General features: G+C 34.5%; 1 protein-coding gene across 2 annotated transcripts in view; it reads right to left on the reverse strand.

Annotated features, from left to right (window-relative positions):
- Positions 1–7,673: 7,673 nt before the first annotated feature.
- The window catches only part of LOC144362830 (uncharacterized), a 41,801-nt gene continuing 24,401 nt past the window's right edge, over positions 7,674–25,073 (reverse strand). The window contains exons 2-4 of one of the 2 annotated variants that reach the window (XM_085502950.1): positions 18,059–18,141; positions 17,107–17,546; positions 7,674–8,891 (exon numbers count right to left, since the gene is read on the reverse strand). In XM_085502950.1, coding sequence (XP_085359076.1) covers positions 8,726–8,891; positions 17,107–17,522 — 582 coding nt within the window. In that variant the 5' untranslated portion in view covers positions 17,523–17,546; positions 18,059–18,141 and the 3' untranslated portion in view covers positions 7,674–8,725. The remainder of the gene's footprint in view (positions 8,892–17,106; positions 17,547–18,058; positions 18,142–25,073) is intronic. The other variant, XM_085502951.1, reaches the window with a different exon arrangement.

The raw sequence follows: 25,073 nt of genomic DNA on the forward strand, positions 1-25,073 counted from the left end.
TCTCATGAACCATTGCAAATTCCTAATTTCCGAGTTACTATTTTTCTCACGAAATTCGATAGAGGGCGTTCTCAAAGTACCCGGATGACAGTCCGTTCAACGTTCGTGGTGGGGTTGAAATTTGAGCGGCGTCTGCTGTAAGCAATATACTAGTAGTTACTGTTGCCGAAGTCTTATTTTTTACAAACGTTTTGCAAGAATTGGTCAAAATGGTTAACTGGCATTGTAATGCCCCAGACTATTCCTTGGGTTCGATTAAAAAGAAAAAAACAGCGAAATATCCTGAGATGAAAGGCGTAACTTTTCATACATTTCTTTCGTCCAAGAAATCAACACTTCAACGCCAGTGGATTCGAATGTGTCGTCGGGAATCTGAGTGGACGCCAAACTATATTCCCGGGTTTGTTCACGGCATTTTCCATCCTGCGCCAGTATTTTTTTAGTTCAATAACTGGAGACAGCCGTCTTTCAACCGCAGTTATACATCGATTGAAAAACGAAGACTCTGTCAGCTTCCCGAGACGAGCGCAAACAAAAACATTGAGCCGGATTTGATGAAAAATTCGCTCGTTGCCGATTCCCACATCGATCTTCTTGTTCAGAATCCTTATGATGGCATTTTTTGCGAAGTTGAAGTTAAAATAACTACGGAAGGAAAAAAACGTGTGTCCATTTATGATAACTGCATTTGCTGATCGCCTGGTGAATAAAATATTAAATCAAACTTACACTACACAGTTACAAACACCAGAAACTATTTTAGAGTTTGATTTAATAATAAACTATGGCTTGTAAGGATTTTCCTTCATGGATCATTGCCGAATACACTCTGCCATAATGAAATTAAATTCTGTATTCTGCACATGATGAAGCTTTACGGAAATTATGAAGTAAGTAACCATTAATAAGTCGATATTCTTTCAGTCTGGCTGTTGTCCAGTCACTTCGATGCAACAAATATGCGAACATATCAGCTATTTAACACAAAGGCAAAGTATAAAGTTTTTTTTGCCAAGTTTTTACGTTACACGGATCTACCAGAGTTATCGTCGACTCGTGTTTTACAGTACGACGACGATTGTTTGACTCTTGGCGAACATTTAACTCGTTTGCTAACTCAACAAGTTCAAACAGTTTAGCTTTACGAACATTGCTGCAAGTTATACCACGATTCTGAAGAAATTTGCGGAGTTCTGGGACTTTTTTGCTTTTCTAATCTATTGATTTACGCATGTAAGAATACAGAACTTCAATAAAAACAACCCCACTCAGGCTCGTCATCCGGGTATTTTGGATGCGCCCTCTAGCGGAATTCCGTAGAAAACTAACAATTCGAAAATTAGGAATTAGTTCGCTATATGGAATAAAAGTATGAATTTTGTTAACGCTTTCTTTAAAATACATACATTTGTAAATGACATTTCACAAATACTTATTAAAATTAATATATATGTTATTTTTAGAAACAAATTATGATAACAACAAATACACTGGCATATATATATTGATATATTTATAGCAAAGTACAGATAACCGCAACATGCCATTTTTATAAAGTGCGCCCTCTAGCGGCGAAATGTTTCTGTGACGGGCAATAAATAACGTAGATGAACCAATAGTGATAAAATAGAAAACTATGTTTAGTTGTGTAGTCGTTCATTATTTACAAAAACAGTATAAAAGTGTTTTTTTTTATTGATGGATGACCACACATCAAAACAATATAATCTCTATGAATACCGCCCCTTACGTCACATAAGCGGTTCGTCGCTAGAGGGCTACTTCTAGAGGTTCGTCGCTGAGTCCTTTAGGAACGCCGGTCTTAAAGCGGGTGTCGTCACCTGCGCATGCGTCAGATGGCCATAGCGTGTCACTGTTTACAAACAAGCGTCTAACCATGAGCCTTTGCGTTTTTAACGTGTGTTGTTATCGTTACTTGGGACTCAATTCCCGCGCGTGCGCAGGCGACGACCCTCCCGCTTTAATCAACAAATCTATGTCATGCATGTATCAATAAAAAGCATGTTCCCGTATTTGTGATAATTGTGTTTTCAATCGACGTCCCCAGTTTAACACTTCCTGGGGCGAATATTTGCAATCAGATTGGATTCAACACGATACGATTAATAGTAGTACTTTTCTGTCTATCTCTACTTTCTGAGTGTAATGAAACCTACAAAGTAATTGATTATATAGTCTTGGGGCAACAACACAAGCACACAGACCACTGTCGATTCAGGCACGTGTTAAACATGAGTTCATGACATATCACACAATAAAGTAGAAACGACCCGTCGCAATCGCAAAAAAAAAAACAAAAAAAAAAAAAACTTCATTTGTACAGTAATTTTCGAAATCGTTTCAAAAGATGTATTTCAGACTGGTCCACTGTTTAAAAAATGGTTTAACAACAACTCAGTCCAAATCACATATGTGTAGATTAATTAATTAACGAAAGTAAAGAAATATTATTATAAAATATATGCTTTGATTGTTACTATTAAATATGATTTTATAGGCGTGAGTATGCTAACGTGTTAACAACGCAACTGATTCCGATTGGCACACTTTGAATCCTTCACTAAGGAAACATTCCCGTTTCAGTTCGGGGGTGAATACCCAATATGTTCCAAAAATATTCCCCGAGTATCGGCTCAATTATTTGTTTAACCGATTTGTAAATTCAGTTCTTCCAGCCAATATACTCTATGTTAGACCAGTCGCTTTGCATTAAAGCGAGGGAGTCGCCACAAAGAAGCGTCTACCCATGAGCCTTTGCGTTTTTAGCGTGTGTTGTTACCGTCGCTTGGGACTCAATTCCCGCGCGTGCGCAGGTGACGACCCTCCCGCTTTAAGATCTTTATTATGAAAACACACAACAGTCATACAATTTGTGATGAATGCTTTCTGATAATTGACCCCAGCATACTCCAGGGTATAGCGCGCTTATACATTCGAATATATATTTCGATTTTCTTACTTACTCAAGCTTAGCTTCTACTACTGGTAATTAAATTCACTACTAATAATTCCTGCAACAGTGTACGTGGTCTCTGCTCTTACACGATTAGTTTCATTACTGGTGTCCACCGCCGTTCTAGGTACTAACAATATATTGAAAATAGGTAATAACTGCCAGGACCATAAATTGTAAGTTGGAGTTATTGAATTATTCTAAACAACACGACATCCCAGACAATGTGTTTATCTTTTACCATTATATGACTGTTCAGGAATGACAGACGAGGTGATGTTTACTGTAATCATAGACCCTCTAAAAGAGGGATGGGAAACTGCCGGCAAAGATCAAAGTAAGCGCGAGGGGTGGATGTACGATGTATCTTGGTACGGAGAACTGTTTATTTATTTTAACTAAGTTGCTTATCGGCTGTAGTACATCCGCCTGACGTCACACTGTCAACAAAGAAGCGCCACCACAGTGATGTTATCGACACTTTCACTTGGAAGCGTTATTCCTGTTACTTAGCTACTTTTAGAGGGTCTATGCTGTAATCCACTTTGAAATAGCTACGTGCTATTTTTAGCAAATTTAAATAAACAGAATGTTAATTTTGCTAAAGTTCCAACAATCATATTGTGAGAATTGCTTTTAAACTAACTATATTCTGAATTAACTAAAGGGAGCATGGTTTACAGTATTTAGAATAACAGACCATTTGCGGATTTTCCAATATTTTTGATCGAGAACATCATTAAATCCGCCATTTTAGTTTATCCTCGTTCGTAAGTAGTCGTGCATTGCTCACTAAAATAGCCCACCAGAATTACCTGAAATCCTCAAACAAATATTACGATTAGCAACAGCCACTTTCAATAAATCAGTTTTAGATAATGTGTACGTATTTATCACTATTTCTGTTTCGGCGCAATGTTTCTACTTGAAGGTACGTTGACACGTGACGAAATAACTGTAAAACGTGCATATACAGTGATGTCTGGAGGAGGAACGGCATAGAGCACTAACATGAATGGAGTCCATAGAAAGGCGCCACAATCGTTTACTCGGATAAATAAATTGTACTAGTCTCGTTTCCATGGCAATGTTACCGAGATCACAGAATCCACCTTATCCCCTTGGGGAAATGAGAACATTTTTTTTAACAATCGAAGACGAAAATCGAATAGGCGTTTATCGTTTATCTGCAGAACCACGTGATGATCGAGGTAGTATCAAATAAACTGTTATTTCTAAAGCGTTGAAAGGAAGTGTTATCCAAATGCAGACTATTTCCTATGGAAGTGACGAGCTTTATGTGTGAACGCGTATTATCGGAACCACACGCATTGCGCAATCTCAGTAAAGGTTTGATACAACGTTACCCTTCTAAATGAGATACGAATCAATGTCAATTTCGTTCAATCGTAGTTATATAGTACGACTGAATTATACATGTACATGGATCAGCTAGGTTTGACCTTCACACTTTTGTTGTCGTTGCCAATACAGTGTAACGTTTTCATTTCTAGCCTATGTGTGAGTGGGATTTCTATACATATAGAATACTAATATGGGGTCGCCCTACCAGTGAAAAGTAGATATATCATTCTCATCTCACAATTGATGTTTAGGTATTCATAAATAACGGGTTTTAGGGATGGAATATGCCTTTTTGTGGTCTATAAAAATCGCGTCTGAACATAAAAATGCACATACTTTTGACAGATACTAAAATTATATCAATCTTATAAGGATTTTATCCTGGGTGAGAAATATAATTGTGTCAGTTTTGAAGTCGGTCAAGGTCTCGGTGTCTTCTTCACATTTTTTAGTATCTATCTGTTTTGTTTATTCCGCTCTCTGTCATCTTAATTTGTTATTCCAATATATAAGATGGTCTCTCGAATTTAATAAAAGAAATTTGGGATATTATCTTATTACTTCCAATTTTAATATTAATATTCAATATTAATATGAAAAAATGTATTTGTATATGTTGTTTGTTCCTTGTTGAACGTCAACATTATATTCATAAGTGTTAGAGTCGTAACACGAGACATATACATTTAGCCACTGAACTCTTACATAGTGTTATCACAAACCAGGGTACATATCTAGGCCGGTCCAATCTAATGGTTACTTGTTAGTGGTGCGTGGTAAATGCATCTATACTGATGAATAGCAAGTAATTGCTGTTTCTTTCAGGAGATTTCTTTGGAACTCCTCATTTTGTATATTCGTTGACTCTCCGATAGTTTCACGAAGTATATATTTCGTTGTATTGCCAATAATTTATAAGTCGAGTCTATGAAAATGTTGCCATATGCGATGAAGATCTCACGAGAACTGAAAAAAAGTGAGATTGTGAAATGATCACAGAATCGCCTGACAGACATACATTTTTAGAAATACTAATGCAAATGAGCGAGTCTATGAAAAGAACTGCTTTATGTTTATCTTCGACTTTTTTTACTAGTGTCTTTGTTTATACCCAAAACGTGTATTGTGCAAGTATTGCGTTGTTTTGTGTGTGTGGATGATGGCGATAATCGAGCCTGGATATACCGTCTATGAGACTACGAATAATAGACACGCGAGTCGGTCTAGAGTGTTCTGGGTGGGCCCTATCTATGGTTAGTCTGCGCGTGCGCTCTGGGATGTCATAAGTCAGAAATGATTTCGATTGACGCGCACAAGTACATAGATCCTTATCTTATAAATCTTTGGCATTACGTAATCAACATGACAATCATAATTTCTATCATATAACTATAATTACATATGACTACAAAAGAAAATCCACGACACACAACCGGCGCCTGTATCATGATAAACATATAAATTGTAAATTTGTTTTTCGTATGAGAAATTAGTCAAATAATAGAGATTGTTCGACTATAATAGACAAATATTCGAGTGTAAGTAATTTGTAAAATGTATTTATGGTGCATAGAACCCATGATAGGAATAGCATACAAATAAGAAAAAAGGAAAGAAGCTGAAGCAGTTGGAAACTGCTCATGAATGCATAACAAATACGGCGTCCACTGAGCTTCTCAGAATTGCTATAGGTTTGAATAAAATCCGATGTAAGGCAGACTCCCCTGTGCACCGGTAACATCGCATCGCCTCTAACTACCCAGCGCCTCACATCGTCTGACGAACTAGCTATGCAAGCCGCGTTCTGATTTAGAACAGAACGCGTGTTAAATTCCGTGATCTATTTCAGGTTTCCCTGTCAGAGAGAGTGGTTACCTAAACAGGATTTGAATATTCACGTTATTTTGTACTATACACCTTGACATTTAATTATTATCTCCAAAAGATTTTAAATATTGTACGGAGTGTTTTTTTTCTTCAAATTTTATATGTTTTACTTCATTTTTACTATACTATCATCATACGAGCAACTGTGATATCTGCGGTTTCCAAATGTTTTATCTGCGATAATTTTGCTGTATTCGATCCACACCAAACGATATGTTTTAACCCCTGTGTTATTGACTGACCTGGGTACAGCAAATACCAACAACACACATGCTTCTTATAACAACACTTTTCTGCAACCTGCCAGAGTTGACCACTTTGTAGTAAGGTGTAGTTTTTTTCCTCTATGTTTTTTTGAGGACGTCAGAGATGACTTTAGAATGTTCTATAACTTACAACAGTCCCGGACGATTCTATTCGTCAATATGTGCCCATTCAAAATTGTTTGCAAATTTAACATATACATTCAAATTTACTCAATACTTTGCCAGTATCTCGAGAGCATTTAACATTCGCTGGTTTGAAATTTATTTGGAGACATTAATTTGACAATACAAATCATATTATGTTCAACAGTAATCTCCACATTATATTCCGCAATAATAACGAAGTACACGCACTGTCAGTTCTCTCACTTCTCGCTCGTCCACTTTCGCATGGCTATTGGCAGTTTCAGTTTTTGTTTTTCTGGCTAATGCAGTTGTATGATAACGAGAACATTTCACGGCTAATATTAGCTAAAAACCTGCAATTATATATGTCTTTGCAGGCTTCTGTGATTACCAAAACATACTACCAGAAAATAAACAATTATATACATATACTAAAAAAAAACAGGATCTTATTTAACCAAATTAACATTCAAATAAAAATCGCAAACCAAGATATTAATTTAATTAGGTTGTACGATTTAGAAAATGATTTATTCAATCAGTGAATCTCTATTGACGCAGTAATTAATACCGATAACAGAAATGTACTATGTATTCCAAAAATGCCACGCGGTTCACGTAGAGTAATTGTACACGTATCGGTGTGTCTAGTCGTGCTATTAAACAACAAGAGTTCAGTGAACCGTAACTGAATACAACTAGTAATCTTGGACACATGACCAGTTTACTAGCTAAGTGGATGGATAGGTGTGCTGTTTGGTTGGGGTCGAGTCAAACGTGCGTCGTTGAACTTCAGATTGCAAACACAAATCGTGGATAGAAATTTAAAGCAGGGGAGTCGTCACCTGCGCATACGTCAGATGGCCATAACGTGTCATTATTTATAAACAAGCATCTACCCATGAGCCTTTGGGTTTTTAGCGTGTGTTGTTATCGTCGCTTGGGACTCAATTCCCGCGCCGCGTGCGCAGGTGACGACTCTCCCGCTTTAACATTTTGGACCAGTTTGTAATATGAGATTATTCAGCTGTAGAAATGAAAATTCCAAGAAGAAATAAACATAAAAAGCTTTATTGTGTTAATACAAAACTATAATTGTAGTACAACAAGGACTTCGACAGACTGATACTGAAAATACATCGACACACTCCTCTGTCATCAACATAAGGGCGCATATGAAACCATTATTCCGGTTGAAAGAACATATTCGAAAGATACACATTATTTTTATTTCTCGGCATAAAACGTGGGGGAAATACAATTCACTGACCCGAGAGCCCCTCGAGTACTCAATCCATTTTCTCAATATGAAGCAAATGTGTCTGGAGAGTCACTTACTTTGAACAGCAGTTCGTTGCCATGGAATCTTATTTTTCAAGATATACGTACTAGAATGTGTCAAATGGTAACACGATAGGAAAGAACATTGGATATATTAGTGTGGACATGTGTTGGCGGTTAAATTGTCAACAAATATATAACCACGTGCTACGAATAATATTATTATTATAAATTATTATTTATATTATATGTCCAAGCTCAGACGAAAATATTGTATTATTAGTCTGAGGTCCGAGTCCAAACCATGATTATCCCAATTTAAGGTGGAGGAATTCGTCGCCTGCGCATGCGGCAAACGGCCATAGCGTGTCGTTGTTTACAAATAAGCGTCTACCCATGAGCCTTTGCGTTTTTAGCGTGCGTTGTTACCGTTGTCTGTGACTCAATTACCGCGCGTGCGCAGGTGAAGAACCCTTCGCTTTGAATCGTCAAATGGGTATGGTTGAAACACCTCTCTCACATGCCAGTGAAAATACGCGTACGCCGCCACACATGCAAGTTGCTCCGAACAAATCACCCGCACTGTTAACAGTCACGACCATGGTACGGTGATTTATGCGCGTTATTTTACGTTGTTAATATCATTTATCCTCTTGATAAAGCGCGACAGTTTTCAAGAGAAACTGTTGCGACATGGTAAATCTCACAATGAAGTTCATGTAGTTATAACCACCGTATTCCCATTCTCTTTGAAAATTTACCGACTGTCGTTATATCACATGTCTAGATTAGTCGGTTTGTGGTTAACGGCAACACAGATGTTCACTCAAACGTCAGAGCATATAATCTGATCATACGTGGGAAGCTCTTCCTTATCTTCTTCGAGTCCCGTCAATCGAGTGTAATCGCCACAGTTTATACCGTTAGTACCGAGGCACGGAGCGTACTCGTCTTCCGTCTCTGTAAATTGTATTGGCTGATTTTCTTCATTCCTAGGAGAGATATAATTGTAGATGCATGAAAAAAAACTCACTCTACGTATTTTTCAAAAAAAAAAAAAAAATGCTTAAGGGTGCGGCTTTGTCTTTGAGTGTTGGATAACCGACGTGCGCGTTCCTGCCTAGACCTCGGTGAAATCTGGAACACATGTGCTTAGTGCAGGTCTGATGTATTTATTAGATTAGATAGCTCACCCAACTTACATATGCATAATGAACAACTGTTAGCTAGTAGAATAATGATTTCCATGTTACGATTCTCTGTTCAGAACTCAAAAAAAATAAAAAAAAAAATACAGCGGGTATTTTGATGAAACTTATTACAGCTATAATAGTACATGCATTTTTAAAATTAATTTCGAGTTGATTTGATGCATATACGAGTTTTTGTTATCAGTAATATGGAATTTGTTTTGTAAATTTGCCATCTTTGATAATAGGCTGCTTGCAGATTTCAGTATCACGTGGTAATATTTGTCCTAGTCATGAAATCATCACCAAAATATCTATCTATTACACGATTGTAAGACTGAAACACCGCGTTAATTTGTTTCCGTGTACGGGTTGGTGGTCTTGTGCGCCAGGATGTAACTACGAACGAATCGTTGATATCATGAGCATTGTAAGTCTTCAAATAGGATATTGTGACGTAATTTCTTTACATTTTTGCCAAACAGCCAATGTATGTTAAAGGACGGTGGTCATCGCGCCGAGCATGTGCGACAGTTGTGTTGATAAACATCGATTTTCGCACAATCCAATGCGCTCTTCTAATGGGAATCAAGAGTATGTATTTTAACCAAGGCACAAGGTAAACTAATTACCGCCGATGACTTCTTTGACACTTTCCAATCAACAAAGAAATGACATAGTTAAAGCTTAGTAACGTCTCAATTTATACACACTGGTCTGCGCAACGGTCAAAGTCGCCATCTTTGTTTATATGAGTCCCATATCTCGCGCATGCGCCATTGGCTCGATGACCACCGCCCTTTAACAAAAAAGTCGTTCACTGATCGACACCCATCTTGTCCGAGTACACATATATTACGGTGGAATTTAATATAGTAGTGAGGCACACTTACACGTGAATCTAAGAATTGGATTGGAGAGTAACATTATCATTATAGATGTTAGGAGTTACCGTGCATTTTTAATGATTTGGTTTTTTGATTTCTTGATAGCATATAATAATGTTACAATTACAAATATCATCTTATACCAACTGTTTATATTCAACCTGTTTTTAGTATTCACGTGTCGCTCATTAAACATTGTTTATTATACCAAAATAAATAATGATTATTTAATTCAAAATTCCAGTAAACAATATGAGACAATCTGTACACTAATGTACAATACGAGAAAGATCAGTGTACGTTATTTATACAATATGAAAATAAAGGGCAGCCAGCCATGATTTTCTCGTCTCTATGGTAACCAAGCCAGCCCTTGTACACACGACTATTGTATTGCGACCCGACGTATATTTACAGCGTATATGGTTCTTATTACTATGGCAATTTATACTTGAAATATGGGACCTCAATATTACACGTGCTGAATAGCTGTATATTAAAAAAAATGCCTCCTATGAGCTTGGAGTTGATAAATGACAAACAATAAATACATTTTGCACTGCACTGGTAATCATGTTTTGGATAGTTTTACGGCTTCAATTCATTCACAATAAGAAACATTTGCATGGATACTTTGAATACCATTTATAAAGATATTTTGAAAATGATATGTTATGAATCTTAATATTATTTTTTGAACTTTAATGAAAATTACATTTAATTTTGTTAGTTTCCAGTGTAAAAATAGATGTCCATTAATTACGAAGTGAAGTTCTCTCCCATAATGCATTGCATATTGTGCAATTATTATAACATGCTCAGTTACGCAAAATGTGAATTCGACGCGAACTGCCTTAATATCTTCATTATATTGTATTCTTGTTAAGATGACGAATGTTACTGTAGGACAGCGGTACGTTAAAGGATTACGATGTAGCTGATGTGTCACCGATTTGAAAATTGAAAATTGATTGCGTTTTTGCTTCCTAAATAGGACAACACGTACATAACCGACATTCAAACATTCCCTATCATGTGGACTGAAATAAGCAGCTGCGCAATCCCCTGAAGTGATGTTACGACCGTATATAGTATGAACCCCCTTCCCACCCCAGGGTAGATCTTCAACACGAGTATAAATCTTCAAAAGACTGGGATTTGTATTGTATATTCTGTATATCTATATTATATAACAAACACAACTTAGCAAAATGAATGATTATATGCAAAATCATAGAGAACATTAATATTTTACTTTGAATGACGTAATGGGACGCCAATAAAGCATAGCTGATTTACATACGATAGTAGCTATTGTTATTTTGTTCAGAATTATGTGTGCGAGTGCTGTTTCCACATCGATATACACACATTATTACTGTCACATCGATATACACACAATATTACTGTCACATCGATATACACACATTATTACTGTCACATCGATATACACACATTATTACTGTCACATCGATATACACACATTATTACTGTCACATCGATATACACACATTATTACTGTCACATCAATATACACACATTATTACTGTCACATCGATATACACACATTATTACTGTCACATCGATATACACACATTATTACTGTCACATCGATATACACACATTATTACTGTCACATCGATATACACACATTATTACTGTCACATCAATATACACACATTATTACTGTCACATCGATATACACACATTATTACTATCACATCGATATACACACATTATTACTGTCACATCGATATACACACATTATTACTGTCACATCGATATACACACATTATTACTGTCACATCGATATACACACATTATTACTATCACATCGATATATACACATTATTACTGTCACATCGATATACACACATTATTACTGTCACATCGATATACAAACATTATTACTGTCACATCGATATACACACATTATTACTATCACATCGATATACACACATTATTACTGTCACATCGATATACACACATTATTACTGTCACATCGATATACACACATTTTTACTGTCACATCGATATACACACTTTATTACTATCACATCGATATACACACATTATTACTGTCACATCGATATACACACATTATTACTGTCACATCGATATACACACATTATTACTGTCACATCGATATACACACATTATTACTGTCACATCAATATACACACATTATTACTGTCACATCGATATACACACATTATTACTATCACATCGATATACACACATTATTACTGTCACATCGATATACACACATTATTACTGTCACATCGATATACACACATTATTACTGTCACATCGATATACACACATTATTACTGTCACATCGATATACACACATTTTTACTGTCACATCGATATACACACTTTATTACTATCACATCGATATACACACATTATTACTATCACATCGATATACACACATTATTACTGTCACATCGATATACACACATTATTACTGTCACATCGATATACACACATTATTACTGTCACATCGATATACACACATTATTACTATCACAGCGATATACACATTATTACTGTCACATCGATATACACACATTATTACTGTCACATCGATATACACACATTATTACTGTCACATCGATATACACACATTATTACTGTCACATCAATATACACACATTATTACTGTCACATCGATATATACACATTATTACTGTCACATCAATATACACACATTATTACTGTCACATCGATATACACACATTATTACTATCACATCAATATACACACATTATTACTGTCACATCGATATATACACATTATTACTGTCACATCAATATACACACATTATTACTGTCACATCGATATACACACATTATTACTGTCACATCGATATACACACATTATTACTGTCACATCGATATACACACATTATTACTGCCACATCGATATACACACATTATTACTGTCACATCGATATACACACATTATTACTATCACATCGATATACACACATTATTACTGTCACATCGATATACACACATTATTACTGTCACATCGATATACACACATTATTACTATCACATCGATATACACACATTATTACTGTCACATCGATATACACACATTATTACTGTCACATCGATATACACACATTATTACTATCACATCGATATACACACATTATTACTGTCACATCGATATACACACATTATTACTGTCACATCGATATACACACATTATTACTGTCACATCGATATACACACATTATTACTGTCACATCGATATATACACATTATTACTATCACATCGATATACACACTTTATTACTATCACATCGATATATACACATTATTACTGTCACATCGATATACACACATTATTACTGTCACATCGATATACACATATTATTACTGTCACATCGATATACACACATTATTAGTATCACATCGATATACACACATTATTACTGTCACATCGATATACACACATTATTACTGTCACATCGATATACACACATTATTACTGTCACATCGATATACACACATTATTACTGTCACATCGATATACACACATTATTACTGTCACATCGATATACACACATTATTACTATCACATCGATATACACACATTATTACTGCCACATCGATATACACACATTATTACTATCACATCGATATACACACATTATTACTATCACATCGATATACACACATTATTACTGTCACATCGATATACACACATTATTACTGTCACATCGATATACACACATTATTACTGTCACATCGATATACACACATTATTACTGTCACATCGATATACACACATTATTACTATCACATCGATATACACACATTATTACTGTCACATCGATATACACACATTATTACTATCACATCGATATACACACATTATTACTATCACATCGATATACACACATTATTACTATCACATCGATATACACACATTATTACTGTCACATCGATATACACACATTATTACTGCCACATCGATATACACACATTATTACTATCACATCGATATACACACATTATTACTATCACATCGATATACACACATTATTACTGTCACATCGATATACACACATTATTACTATCACATCGATATACACACATTATTACTGCCACATCGATATACACACATTATTACTATCACATCGATATACACACATTATTACTATCACATCGATATACACACATTATTACTGTCACATCGATATACACACATTATTACTGTCACATCGATATACACACATTATTACTGTCACATCGATATACACACATTATTACTGTCACATCGATATACACACATTATTACTATCACATCGATATACACACATTATTACTGTCACATCGATATACACACATTATTACTATCACATCGATATACACACATTATTACTATCACATCGATATACACACATTATTACTGCCACATCGATATACACACATTATTACTATCACATCGATATACACACATTATTACTATCACATCGATATACACACATTATTACTGTCACATCGATATACACACATTATTACTATCACATCGATATACACACATTATTACTGCCACATCGATATACACACATTATTACTATCACATCGATATACACACATTATTACTATCACATCGATATACACACATTATTACTGTCACATCGATATACACACATTATTACTATCACATCGATATACACACATTATTACTGTCACATCGATATACACACATTATTACTGTCACATCGATATACACACATTATTACTGTCACATCGATATACACACATTATTACTATCACATCGATATACACACATTATTACTATCACATCGATATACACACATTATTACTGTCACATCGATATATACACATTATTACTGTCACATCGATATACACACATTATTACTGTCACATCGATATACACACATTATTACTGTCACATCGATATACACACATTATTACTGTCACATCGATATACACACATTATTACTGTCACATCGATATACACACATTATTACTGTCACATCGATATACACACATTATTACTGTCACATCGATATACACACATTATTACTGTCACACCGATATACACACATTATTACTATCACATCGATATACACACATTATTACTGTCACATCGATATACACACATTATTACTGTCACATCGATATACACACATTATTACTGTCACATCGATATACACACATTATTACTGTCACATCGATATACACACATTATTACTGTCACATCGATATACACACATTATTACTATCACATCGATATACACACATTATTACTGTCACATCGATATACACACATTATTACTGTCACATCGATATACACACATTATTACTGTCACATCAATATACACACATTATTACTGTCACATCAATATACACACATTATTACTGTCACATCAATATACACACATTATTACTGTCACATCGATATACACACATTATTATTGTCACATCGATATACACACATTATTACTGTCACATCGATATACACACATTATTACTATCACATCGATATACACACATTATTACTATCACATCGATATACACACATTATTACTGTCACATCGATATACACACATTATTACTGTCACATCGATATACACACATTATTACTGTCACATCGATATACACACATTATTACTATCACATCGATATACACACATTATTACTGTCACATCGATATACACACATTATTACTGTCACATCGATATACACACATTATTACTGTCACATCGATATTAACGCACATTATTACTATCACATCGATATACACACATTATTACTGTCACATCGATATACACACATTATTACTGTCACATCGATATACACACATTATTACTGTCACATCGATATACACACATTATTACTGTCACATCGATATACACACATTATTACTGTCACATCGATATACACACATTATTACTATCACATCGATATACACACATTATTACTGTCACATCGATATACACACATTATTACTGTCACATCGATATACACACATTATTACTATCACATCGATATACACACATTATTACTGTCACATCGATATACACACATTATTACTATCACATCAATATACACACATTATTACTATCACATCGATATACACACATTATTACTGTCACATCGATATACACACATTATTACTATCACATCGATATACACACATTATTACTATCACATCGATATACACACATTATTACTGTCACATCGATATACACACATTATTACTATCACATCGATATACACACATTATTACTGTCACATCGATATACACACATTATTACTGTCACATCAATATACACACATTATTACTATCACATCGATTATCATAATTCGCAAAATGAATTCATCAGTACACACTAAACAATAGACAACTGACAATCAATATAACAAATCCGTCAAAGAACAGTATTCATGGACATCGCGTTGTGTCCGCCAAAATATATCAGCCTCGCAGCCAAACAACTAGATTGCGCTAGGGAGCAAATGATACATAAGACATTTGACATTGTCATCTCAAATTTCAGGTCTCGTAGAAGGTAGACGACAAAAAAGTGCAGGATAGGTGAATCAAACCTATACAATTTATAATTTTAATTCCAGTTCCTATCAATGCGGTTTCGTCAATCAATTCCAACCTTTTTTTGTCAAAAACGCATGAAACATTAATCACCACAGAATAACAGCACGTAACCAGATACAGCTGTTTACAACGACCGCAGACTTAATGAAGACTTAAGCTAATGTAATCTCCTGAAGACATTTCAATCTTAAATTGATAATGACATCCGAATCGTAAACCATAAACAAATATATTTAGAAAGGTTTGAATTTATACAAGTCATGTTGGCATTACACATTTTTACATGAGAACGAAGGCGGGTTAAACATCAAATTATTTTATGGTACTTTTATCTGAATGTAAAACATTTGGACTATAAAGCTTCTAACCGGGAAATGCGTGTATGGCTACGTAGTCGTATTTATGTTACCATTCATTAACATGGTACATTTGACATGCAGTGAAGATGAAACATACACACAACTGTCATGTAGGCACTATTCCAACCCATTTTAATAAAAATCGTCAGAAGCACAGAACCTTACCTAATATGGACAATCACGCCATCGTTGTTTCTTTCACCATCGATGGGCGCCGCTGTTGGCACACACACGTACGCGTTATCATTGTGTATGATCTCCAGCGGTGTATTCTCAATCCGCGTAAGGCTTTCCCTGTCGTCTTCGATATCGCTCTCACTTACATTACTGCTTCTCCGCATCGACGAAATCATGCCCTGGCAGCACATAGTCATCAAGATGAGCAAACCGAGACAAAATAGAGTGAGTCCAACGGCGAATGATGTTTGATCACCGCTACTACATATGAACGGAATCCCAGAGAGCGAGACAGCAATACCGATCCCGGCCAAAGTCAATAACTTACATTCGGTGATAGAGGCCCGTTTTGCTACTTCCCTGGCGTTGTTGATGTCTTCTGCCGAGTCCGATCTGCTATCCATCTTTGTTTTAATGGTGGTGTATCCCTGTAAACAAAAGAACAAATAACTAAACAAGAGAATGGTATGCGCATGTGCGCTGTATACGTAAACAGTATATGAGGTAAGTACTGAACAGATGCCATACGCCGATAATGTCGATAATTAGGCCACAAAGGAAATGTTAGCATAATAACCCACAATGGCAAAACAATTAGTAAAAGTCATATTGTACATATCTATGACAGACAAAAGGAGTAAATATATTGAAAAAAACAAAACAAAAATATTTGTTTATCATGATGAATAAATTAAATTGTGTTAACTAATTCTTTTTCGATCGTACATTTTGATATATAATATCAATATATCTCAGCTATATAACCGAATCCGACATCCACAATTTGTAAGTGAATTCACATTTTCGAAATTCCGGGAAGTACTTAACAAGGACAGCCGACATTGACACCCATGTTTTCCATGTATCAATCTGTGCAAAACAATCCATGGCGCCAATCGCATATACACAGACAATTAAGGTAAGAAGTAGGAACGCGTACCTTGTAATGATATATTGCTTTCTAGATTACAGATCCCATGCACTATCAACAAGTGCGAGTTATCCATTAACGGCACACTGATACTGCATACGATAGGGGATATACAAGTGAATTATTGTTTATTATTTTTGTGATTATTTTTTTACAGGAGCACAATCTTTATTATACTAAATAATATGTATCGGTGTTTGTGTTTGTATTAATGGTAGTTAATGTACAATGCGTACTATGCTATCTTTAGCAAAGATATACAATTATAAGCATATATCCTACAGAAGAAGAAGAAGAATAGGAAGCTAGGGCATTTTCTAACTTAGCCTAATTGGTACTCAACGCCGTGGGGTGCATCAGTCAAATTTCCTGCTCTATTCCCAATCTTGCATTAGTCACACAAATTGGATGACTTGCAACACACAAAACGGGTCAACCCAGAATCCACGACAAAACAAGTGAAATGTATTCACATTCACATTCTCAAAAAACAAAACAAAAAAAAACTGATGCTGGTTTGAGCAGAATATCACTACCAGTATACTTATAGAAACAAAACCGACAATATAATTGTAGACGTATTACAAACATATGATTTCTCAACCTCGACAGAGTGCGCCTCTGTACTGTAAGTAGACGCGCACCTTCAAAGGAGTTTCAAAATCGCGTGTAATAAACGCACACTTACAGTTAGTGGATGGGCATGCGTAAGACGAATATCACAGACAACTACATGCATAACATGCCACGTTTATTTATAGTCAGTGTGACATAAGCGTCGTAACATATATCAATAAAGAGCCAACATAATAACCCACATGATTTGTGATTAGTGAGTTATATGCTCAATAAGGCGTAGTCGCAAGACATCAGAACACTTCAGAATCAGAGGTCGTTTGCCATGCACAATACAGTTCACGGTGATTTCTCTCTCAAGAAAATCCAATTTATAAATTTTAAATATTTAAATACACATGACAAATTCCATTGCCATGTACTATACAAGTAGTTTCCAATCCCTTTTCTCTAATGTAATATGTAATGATGTATTCATGAATAACCGTTGTTTCGAGTTAAAAGAAAAAGAATTGAAGTAGTTCATCTAGGTGAGATAAGTATCGAAGCTGTGAAAGTCTTTATCTACACACGTGGCTCAATTTCACCGTCTCTTGTTTAAACACTAAATATGTATTCAAAACACGTTCACACGAAACGACAGTTTAGTCGCATGTTTCCGAAGGTGTAGGTATCAAGTGTTTTATTGTCTGCATACCCATACTGATCTTTATGTATATGGGGTTATTATGCTGAGCCTCTCCTGATTAGTATGAGTTGACAGGTAACTACATTTACTGATAAGAATTTTTTTCCACTGACGATTCTATTCAAACAGTGCATTAAATTATTATCCACCGAAGTAGTTGTTTTCCATACAAAGGCAGGTTACCTAATCAAATGAAATTATGTTTGATTACGACTAGGAAATATTCACATATGATCTGTAACATATTGACCTTGTAACATTAACAATATAACTAGATTGATTATGCATGTTGATGAGAATGCGCCGATGTATGTATACAATCATTTTAAGTTGTCGATTTCCCACATGACTATGGTTTCCTAGATATGGATTTATATAACACGTTGGTCTTAACGCATTAATGCAACTTTCACCAATCATATACAACGGAAGCTCCCTCCCCTCAAATATAGTTAAATACATCAGACATTTAAAATTAAGTGGTTTAAAAACTCCAGATAAGTCAAAGTAATCGCATGTTATACCCTTATTTGCGCGATAGTAAAAACCTTTTTTTTAAGTTAAAAAATCGAGTATTTTGAAATTCAGTAATTTGAAAGCCGTCGAAACACCATTAGACAGTGGAATGTGTCAGAAAACTGATCACGTGAAAAGAATTTTGAAACCGCATTTTCTGTAATGATATAATTATGTAAATTAAGTTATATTTTTATTTAGTTTTAGGGAAATTCAAAATATTTCCTCTATTAGCTCAATAATTGTTTTCAATTTGAGTTTGAATTATGTTCAGAGATCTTAAAAAATGAAAAAAAAAACTTTGATTATTTTTTTTTCAGATTTAAAATTTTTAACGATCTGCAAAATATGTTAAATTTCTTTATTTATCTATCGATCACTTAACATCCCATGATTGAGTATTCGTGTCTACTTAGGTAAACAGTAGACTTCATCAGACAATGTATTATTTGCAGGTGGCCAACATTTATCTTCATTTGAATAAATACAAGTTTGTAAAAAGGCATGGCTATCAATCATAAATTAAAGAACAAATGGTTTGTTTAGCATTGTCTGAAATTGTCGTACTGCGTGGTGTGTTTATCTACAATAGGTCATCACGGTGTTTTTAATCACGCAGGATGAACTAATGGGGAAATCAGTCTAGTACTAACATTGTTATAAGGGAAAGGCTCCCTCGCAGACGGGCGCATATCATCCGTGACTTTTGAAATGAAATGATATTTGAAAAATCAGTATGCATGTTGTGGACGTTTATAATTACAGCATGTATTATTTAAACACAACGTTACAAAGCTTTCGAATAAAAACAATATTTCATAATTTTGCTGATAATTTGCGTGTTTTATTTTCAACGATTCTCCACTTGTGGCACACCTTTGAAATGTTATTGAAGCCAAGACTATTTGAATAAAATAAAGCATAAAACACATACTCACGCACGATTAATATAGCCGCGTTGTGGAAGATTTAGTATCACTATTTGCGTTTCGTATCCAGGGGCCTGCTTATATTGCCATATGGATTCGACATGTAACGCATGGAAGAAAAGGTTCAAACTGAATGTATTGTGAACCAATCAGAATGTCGTTCTTCAAGAAATTGGCATACTGGTTTAATAAAACATGTTTTACTACAACACAATTTTAAAATATAAGAATTACATTTTCAAAAGATAATGGGAATGTGAATAAAACATAAACCAATAATCAACCTGTTTACAGTATAATCTAATGTGATTATAGCCTGGGCAAACCTGCACACATATTTTATAAGACTGTATGTCTGATTGATATGATCCTCCTGGCGTCGTGTTGGCAATTAACCACACATGCAACATAAACAATATCTATATCGACAGCAAGATTCGTGAGTGATATCTGTATACACATCTTATACATTTATCTTACCACATTCTCATGTACAAGCCCTGATGTCGCCATCTTGTATATTTTATTCCGTGATTTCATTATTCCGGGATAAATAAAAAAAACACACAGTTGCATTCAACTCATGCTCGTTTGATGTGATTTGATATTATATGTTAATATACATTCATTTATTTGACATAACACAGTGCAGCACATTGGTGACTAATATTAACGGCTATCCTGTGATTTGTTTCGAAATAGAATATATACGTATTTTGTGTATTTTTAAATGAGTATGCGCAACAATGCACAAAAACACAAACTCTGGGAAGCTGTTTTAAATAAATCTTCTCGGGTATAATTTGGTTTCATGTCTTGTACTTTTACATTATGTGCTTCATTCATTACCGTGTACTTCTATAGTCTTTAATCACGTGTATTTATATGTGAATTATTGTAACGCCATGTTTCTATTGACAATTGATGGTTTGACATTTATAATTGTGGTATTGGCGTGCGAATCACACGATCAGTAAGGATTTGTTTAGGTAGTTCTCAAACTTGTACGTCATTGGCTTATAACAGATGTTTTGTTTGTTCCGCTTATTTAACTATTTCTGACATTCTTGAATATAAATCTTTGACTTTTGTGGTAATTACTTTTTCCTAATATTGTTGGGTATGATTTTATCTAGCTTCGCAGATTTTAAAAAAAATAAGTGTTTGTAAATAAAGTTGTTTCTTTTTTTTAATAAACATAGAAGAGCGTTTATTGCTTTGAGCTCATTTTCAGTAGTATAAAGGCTACGGATTATTTTCGTTTGCTTAGAATTTCACTTTTTGGATCAATATTATATACTTAGCAGAGTGTATTGACCCCAGTTATCGCTTGGGTACCTTTTATTTTGAATCGGCAAATTGACTACAGCATGATATATGGAAAAACCCACCACTCAGATCATATAAATTTACAAATTTGTAAATTATTATAAATTTGTAATTCATTAAACACTCCCCATTTTATAACTTCGTCATATTGCAGCGCAATTTATTATATTATGACGTCACAGCATATTATAACGTAACTATTAGTGATTTTTGTACAATAATTGACGTGTTATCTAGTAGTTAATCACAAGCGCTTCCCTGGATATCCTAAAAGAACATAGTGTCAACGGTGGAGAAATAACAATCCCAATACTCGATGAACGTTTTATCAACGGAGGAAATATCGGATGTTGTCAAGTACCGAGATTCCTGATAAACGACAAACATAATCAAGACTGTTATTTATGTACAAGTATTGATGTGTTACCTGATTAACAACATGTGCCTTACATGATACAATAATCAGCGACGATGACCTTAGAGTCACACACACTTAAATTGGCTTACGCTAGGTTTGATTACGCAAATCAAATGTCAGACTGCTGCGACATCAAATTCGATACAAAAGTAATATACGTTATAGCACCTTAGATATTTGAAACATTTTTTTTTTATTAATGCGACAGACGAATTTTATATTGAAATGCATATAACATAGTTCTGGCAAACACCAGCTGTTCTATCGTATCCGGGAAACGGAGTAGTCGGTGGTAAGATTTGCAGCGTGACTATTTCGACAGTGCAGTTGCCCGTGACTGAGGTTGTGTTAACCCTTAATGAGATTACTCTGATTACTGGCAAGTAGATTGACTTCGACTTATTTAAGGGACACACACACCAGAGGCGAGAATGTGAGATGCTGCTTTCTCAATACCACTATAGAACGCATATATATAATATATATGTATATTTTTAGAAAAAAAACAAATCAGACATGCGTAGTCATGCGACATAATTCTTCACTCACAATAAAACAAATTACCCTACTTGTGATTATGATTACTTTTTTTATTTTCGATGAAGATATTGACATAATAGATGCGTTAATAAATCTGTCGCCAATTGCACTATAATGTCCATTACATTGCGCCATGAAACGTACGACACTGTCAGTGTCTTTTACGATAATCGTGTTCTATTACTCAAACTGCGCAGACGACACATGATTAAAAGGCGCCGTTTATGTTTATTCAGAAAGGTGACCTTCCATTCTTACCTAATATTTTCTAAATGCTTTAAAGTCTTTACACTACAAATTTGTTTACTTAAATATCGAATTGTACGGATTCACTACTTTCATAATTAATATATATAGAAAAAAAATGTAGATTGTGATTGATATTGCTGAATCAAAAATAAAGGATGCAGAAATTGTTACGGGGAAATATAAAATATAAATAATTGCTTTAAAGATTAGTGTTTATTGGCGACGTTTTTTTCACTTTCAGTGTGCTATTGAAGATACAAACTAGGCAACTTAAGGTAGAGATGCAGGTTGGTGGGCACTTGAGAGTGATTTTTTTAAAATTGTGAATAGTGGAACATGCTCAAAAAACGATTTTAAAATATAGATAACAGGTGCAAACAATCTCTCTTTTGAATGCTTAGTAAGATTTAGCAAGGCTGTACATAAATAATAAAAAAGAAACATGGTGAAAAAAAGAATTGACGGGATCTCCATATTATGCACTATATTTTATCTTTTAACAAAACGATAATACATTCAAATTTGGACATTTGGAGCCATTTTAATTATGAGCATTAGCAAAATTCTTACTGAGTGAATTGTTATGTAAATTAGCAATTATCTAAGCTTCATTTTAGTGCAAATCCCAGAACTTTCTTTTTAAATCACTGTTGACTCAAAAAGCACATTTTTGTGCATATTTCAAACTACAGTATCCATAACAAAATACTGACAAAATATTAAAATTCAAATCGAAAATATATAGTTTTGTGGACATCTTGGTTTCCTAATTAACTAATTAAAATACTTGTTAGGTAAAATGCATCTCTACCTTAAAGAACCTAAAAAACGTGAATATTTATAACCCTCGCTTTCATATTTTACTCTTTTGTTATCATGTTTTCCTTTAATTACCCACATTGGCAATGAGTCTAGACTCGATCTAAGGTTAGGGATTTTTCGAATTTTTACTATTTCATTTAACAGTTATCACAGTGTGTACATTCATTCAGATTGTCATGTATTGCACCTTTCGCTGATATAGCCTTATTCTCATTTCTTTGTACGGCATATTTTGCAGGGCTTTTCTATTGTATTGATTTAAATGTGTAGTTTTGTTTTTACATCGAAGTTTATTTTTAAATCTTTTTAACTTTTATCTTTTTTGCATACGTTATATTTATTTCATTCTATTTTCATTTGTAATCTATCTAGCCCCAAGTATGCCATTCTGAAAGTAGTGAAGCTTTGAAGCTGATTTTTGTGTAACCTCGTGCACTAAATACATAATATACAGCTAAGAATTCACATGCTAACACCGTACATACAACAGACACGTCGTTATGTCTTCGGCGTTTTTACAGAAAGTCTCCATGCAGAGCCTATTTGACCAGAAAGTATCTACCGTTATTTACATGTTTTACAAACGTTCTATGGCTTATTTTTTTTTAATTTTGAGATTCATTTCTTATCGCATGCTTACATTATGTAAATGGTCTGTCTTTATATTAAAAAGGTATAGAACTATATACATATAAAGATATGTGTTTTAAGAGCAGCAAATGAAAAAAAATTAAAATGGCCCAATTAGCATCATTGAGAAAATATCTACAAGCCAGTATTGTGATCCCTGGCGTCAGACGCAGAGACTTTTTCTTAAATCACCACCCTCCGGACTGTGTCATTATGGGAAATCGAGGCAGTTTATTATGCAACATACTGCACAAACACGTCTGGGGTTTGTTCGACAAAATCGACAAGACAAGTCGACCCATTGGTATTAAACATATTGTTAAGACC

Source organism: Saccoglossus kowalevskii, chromosome 8 (genome assembly GCF_978046115.1).
Source record: "Saccoglossus kowalevskii chromosome 8, keSacKowa6.1, whole genome shotgun sequence".
Taxonomy (NCBI): domain Eukaryota; kingdom Metazoa; phylum Hemichordata; class Enteropneusta; family Harrimaniidae; genus Saccoglossus; species Saccoglossus kowalevskii.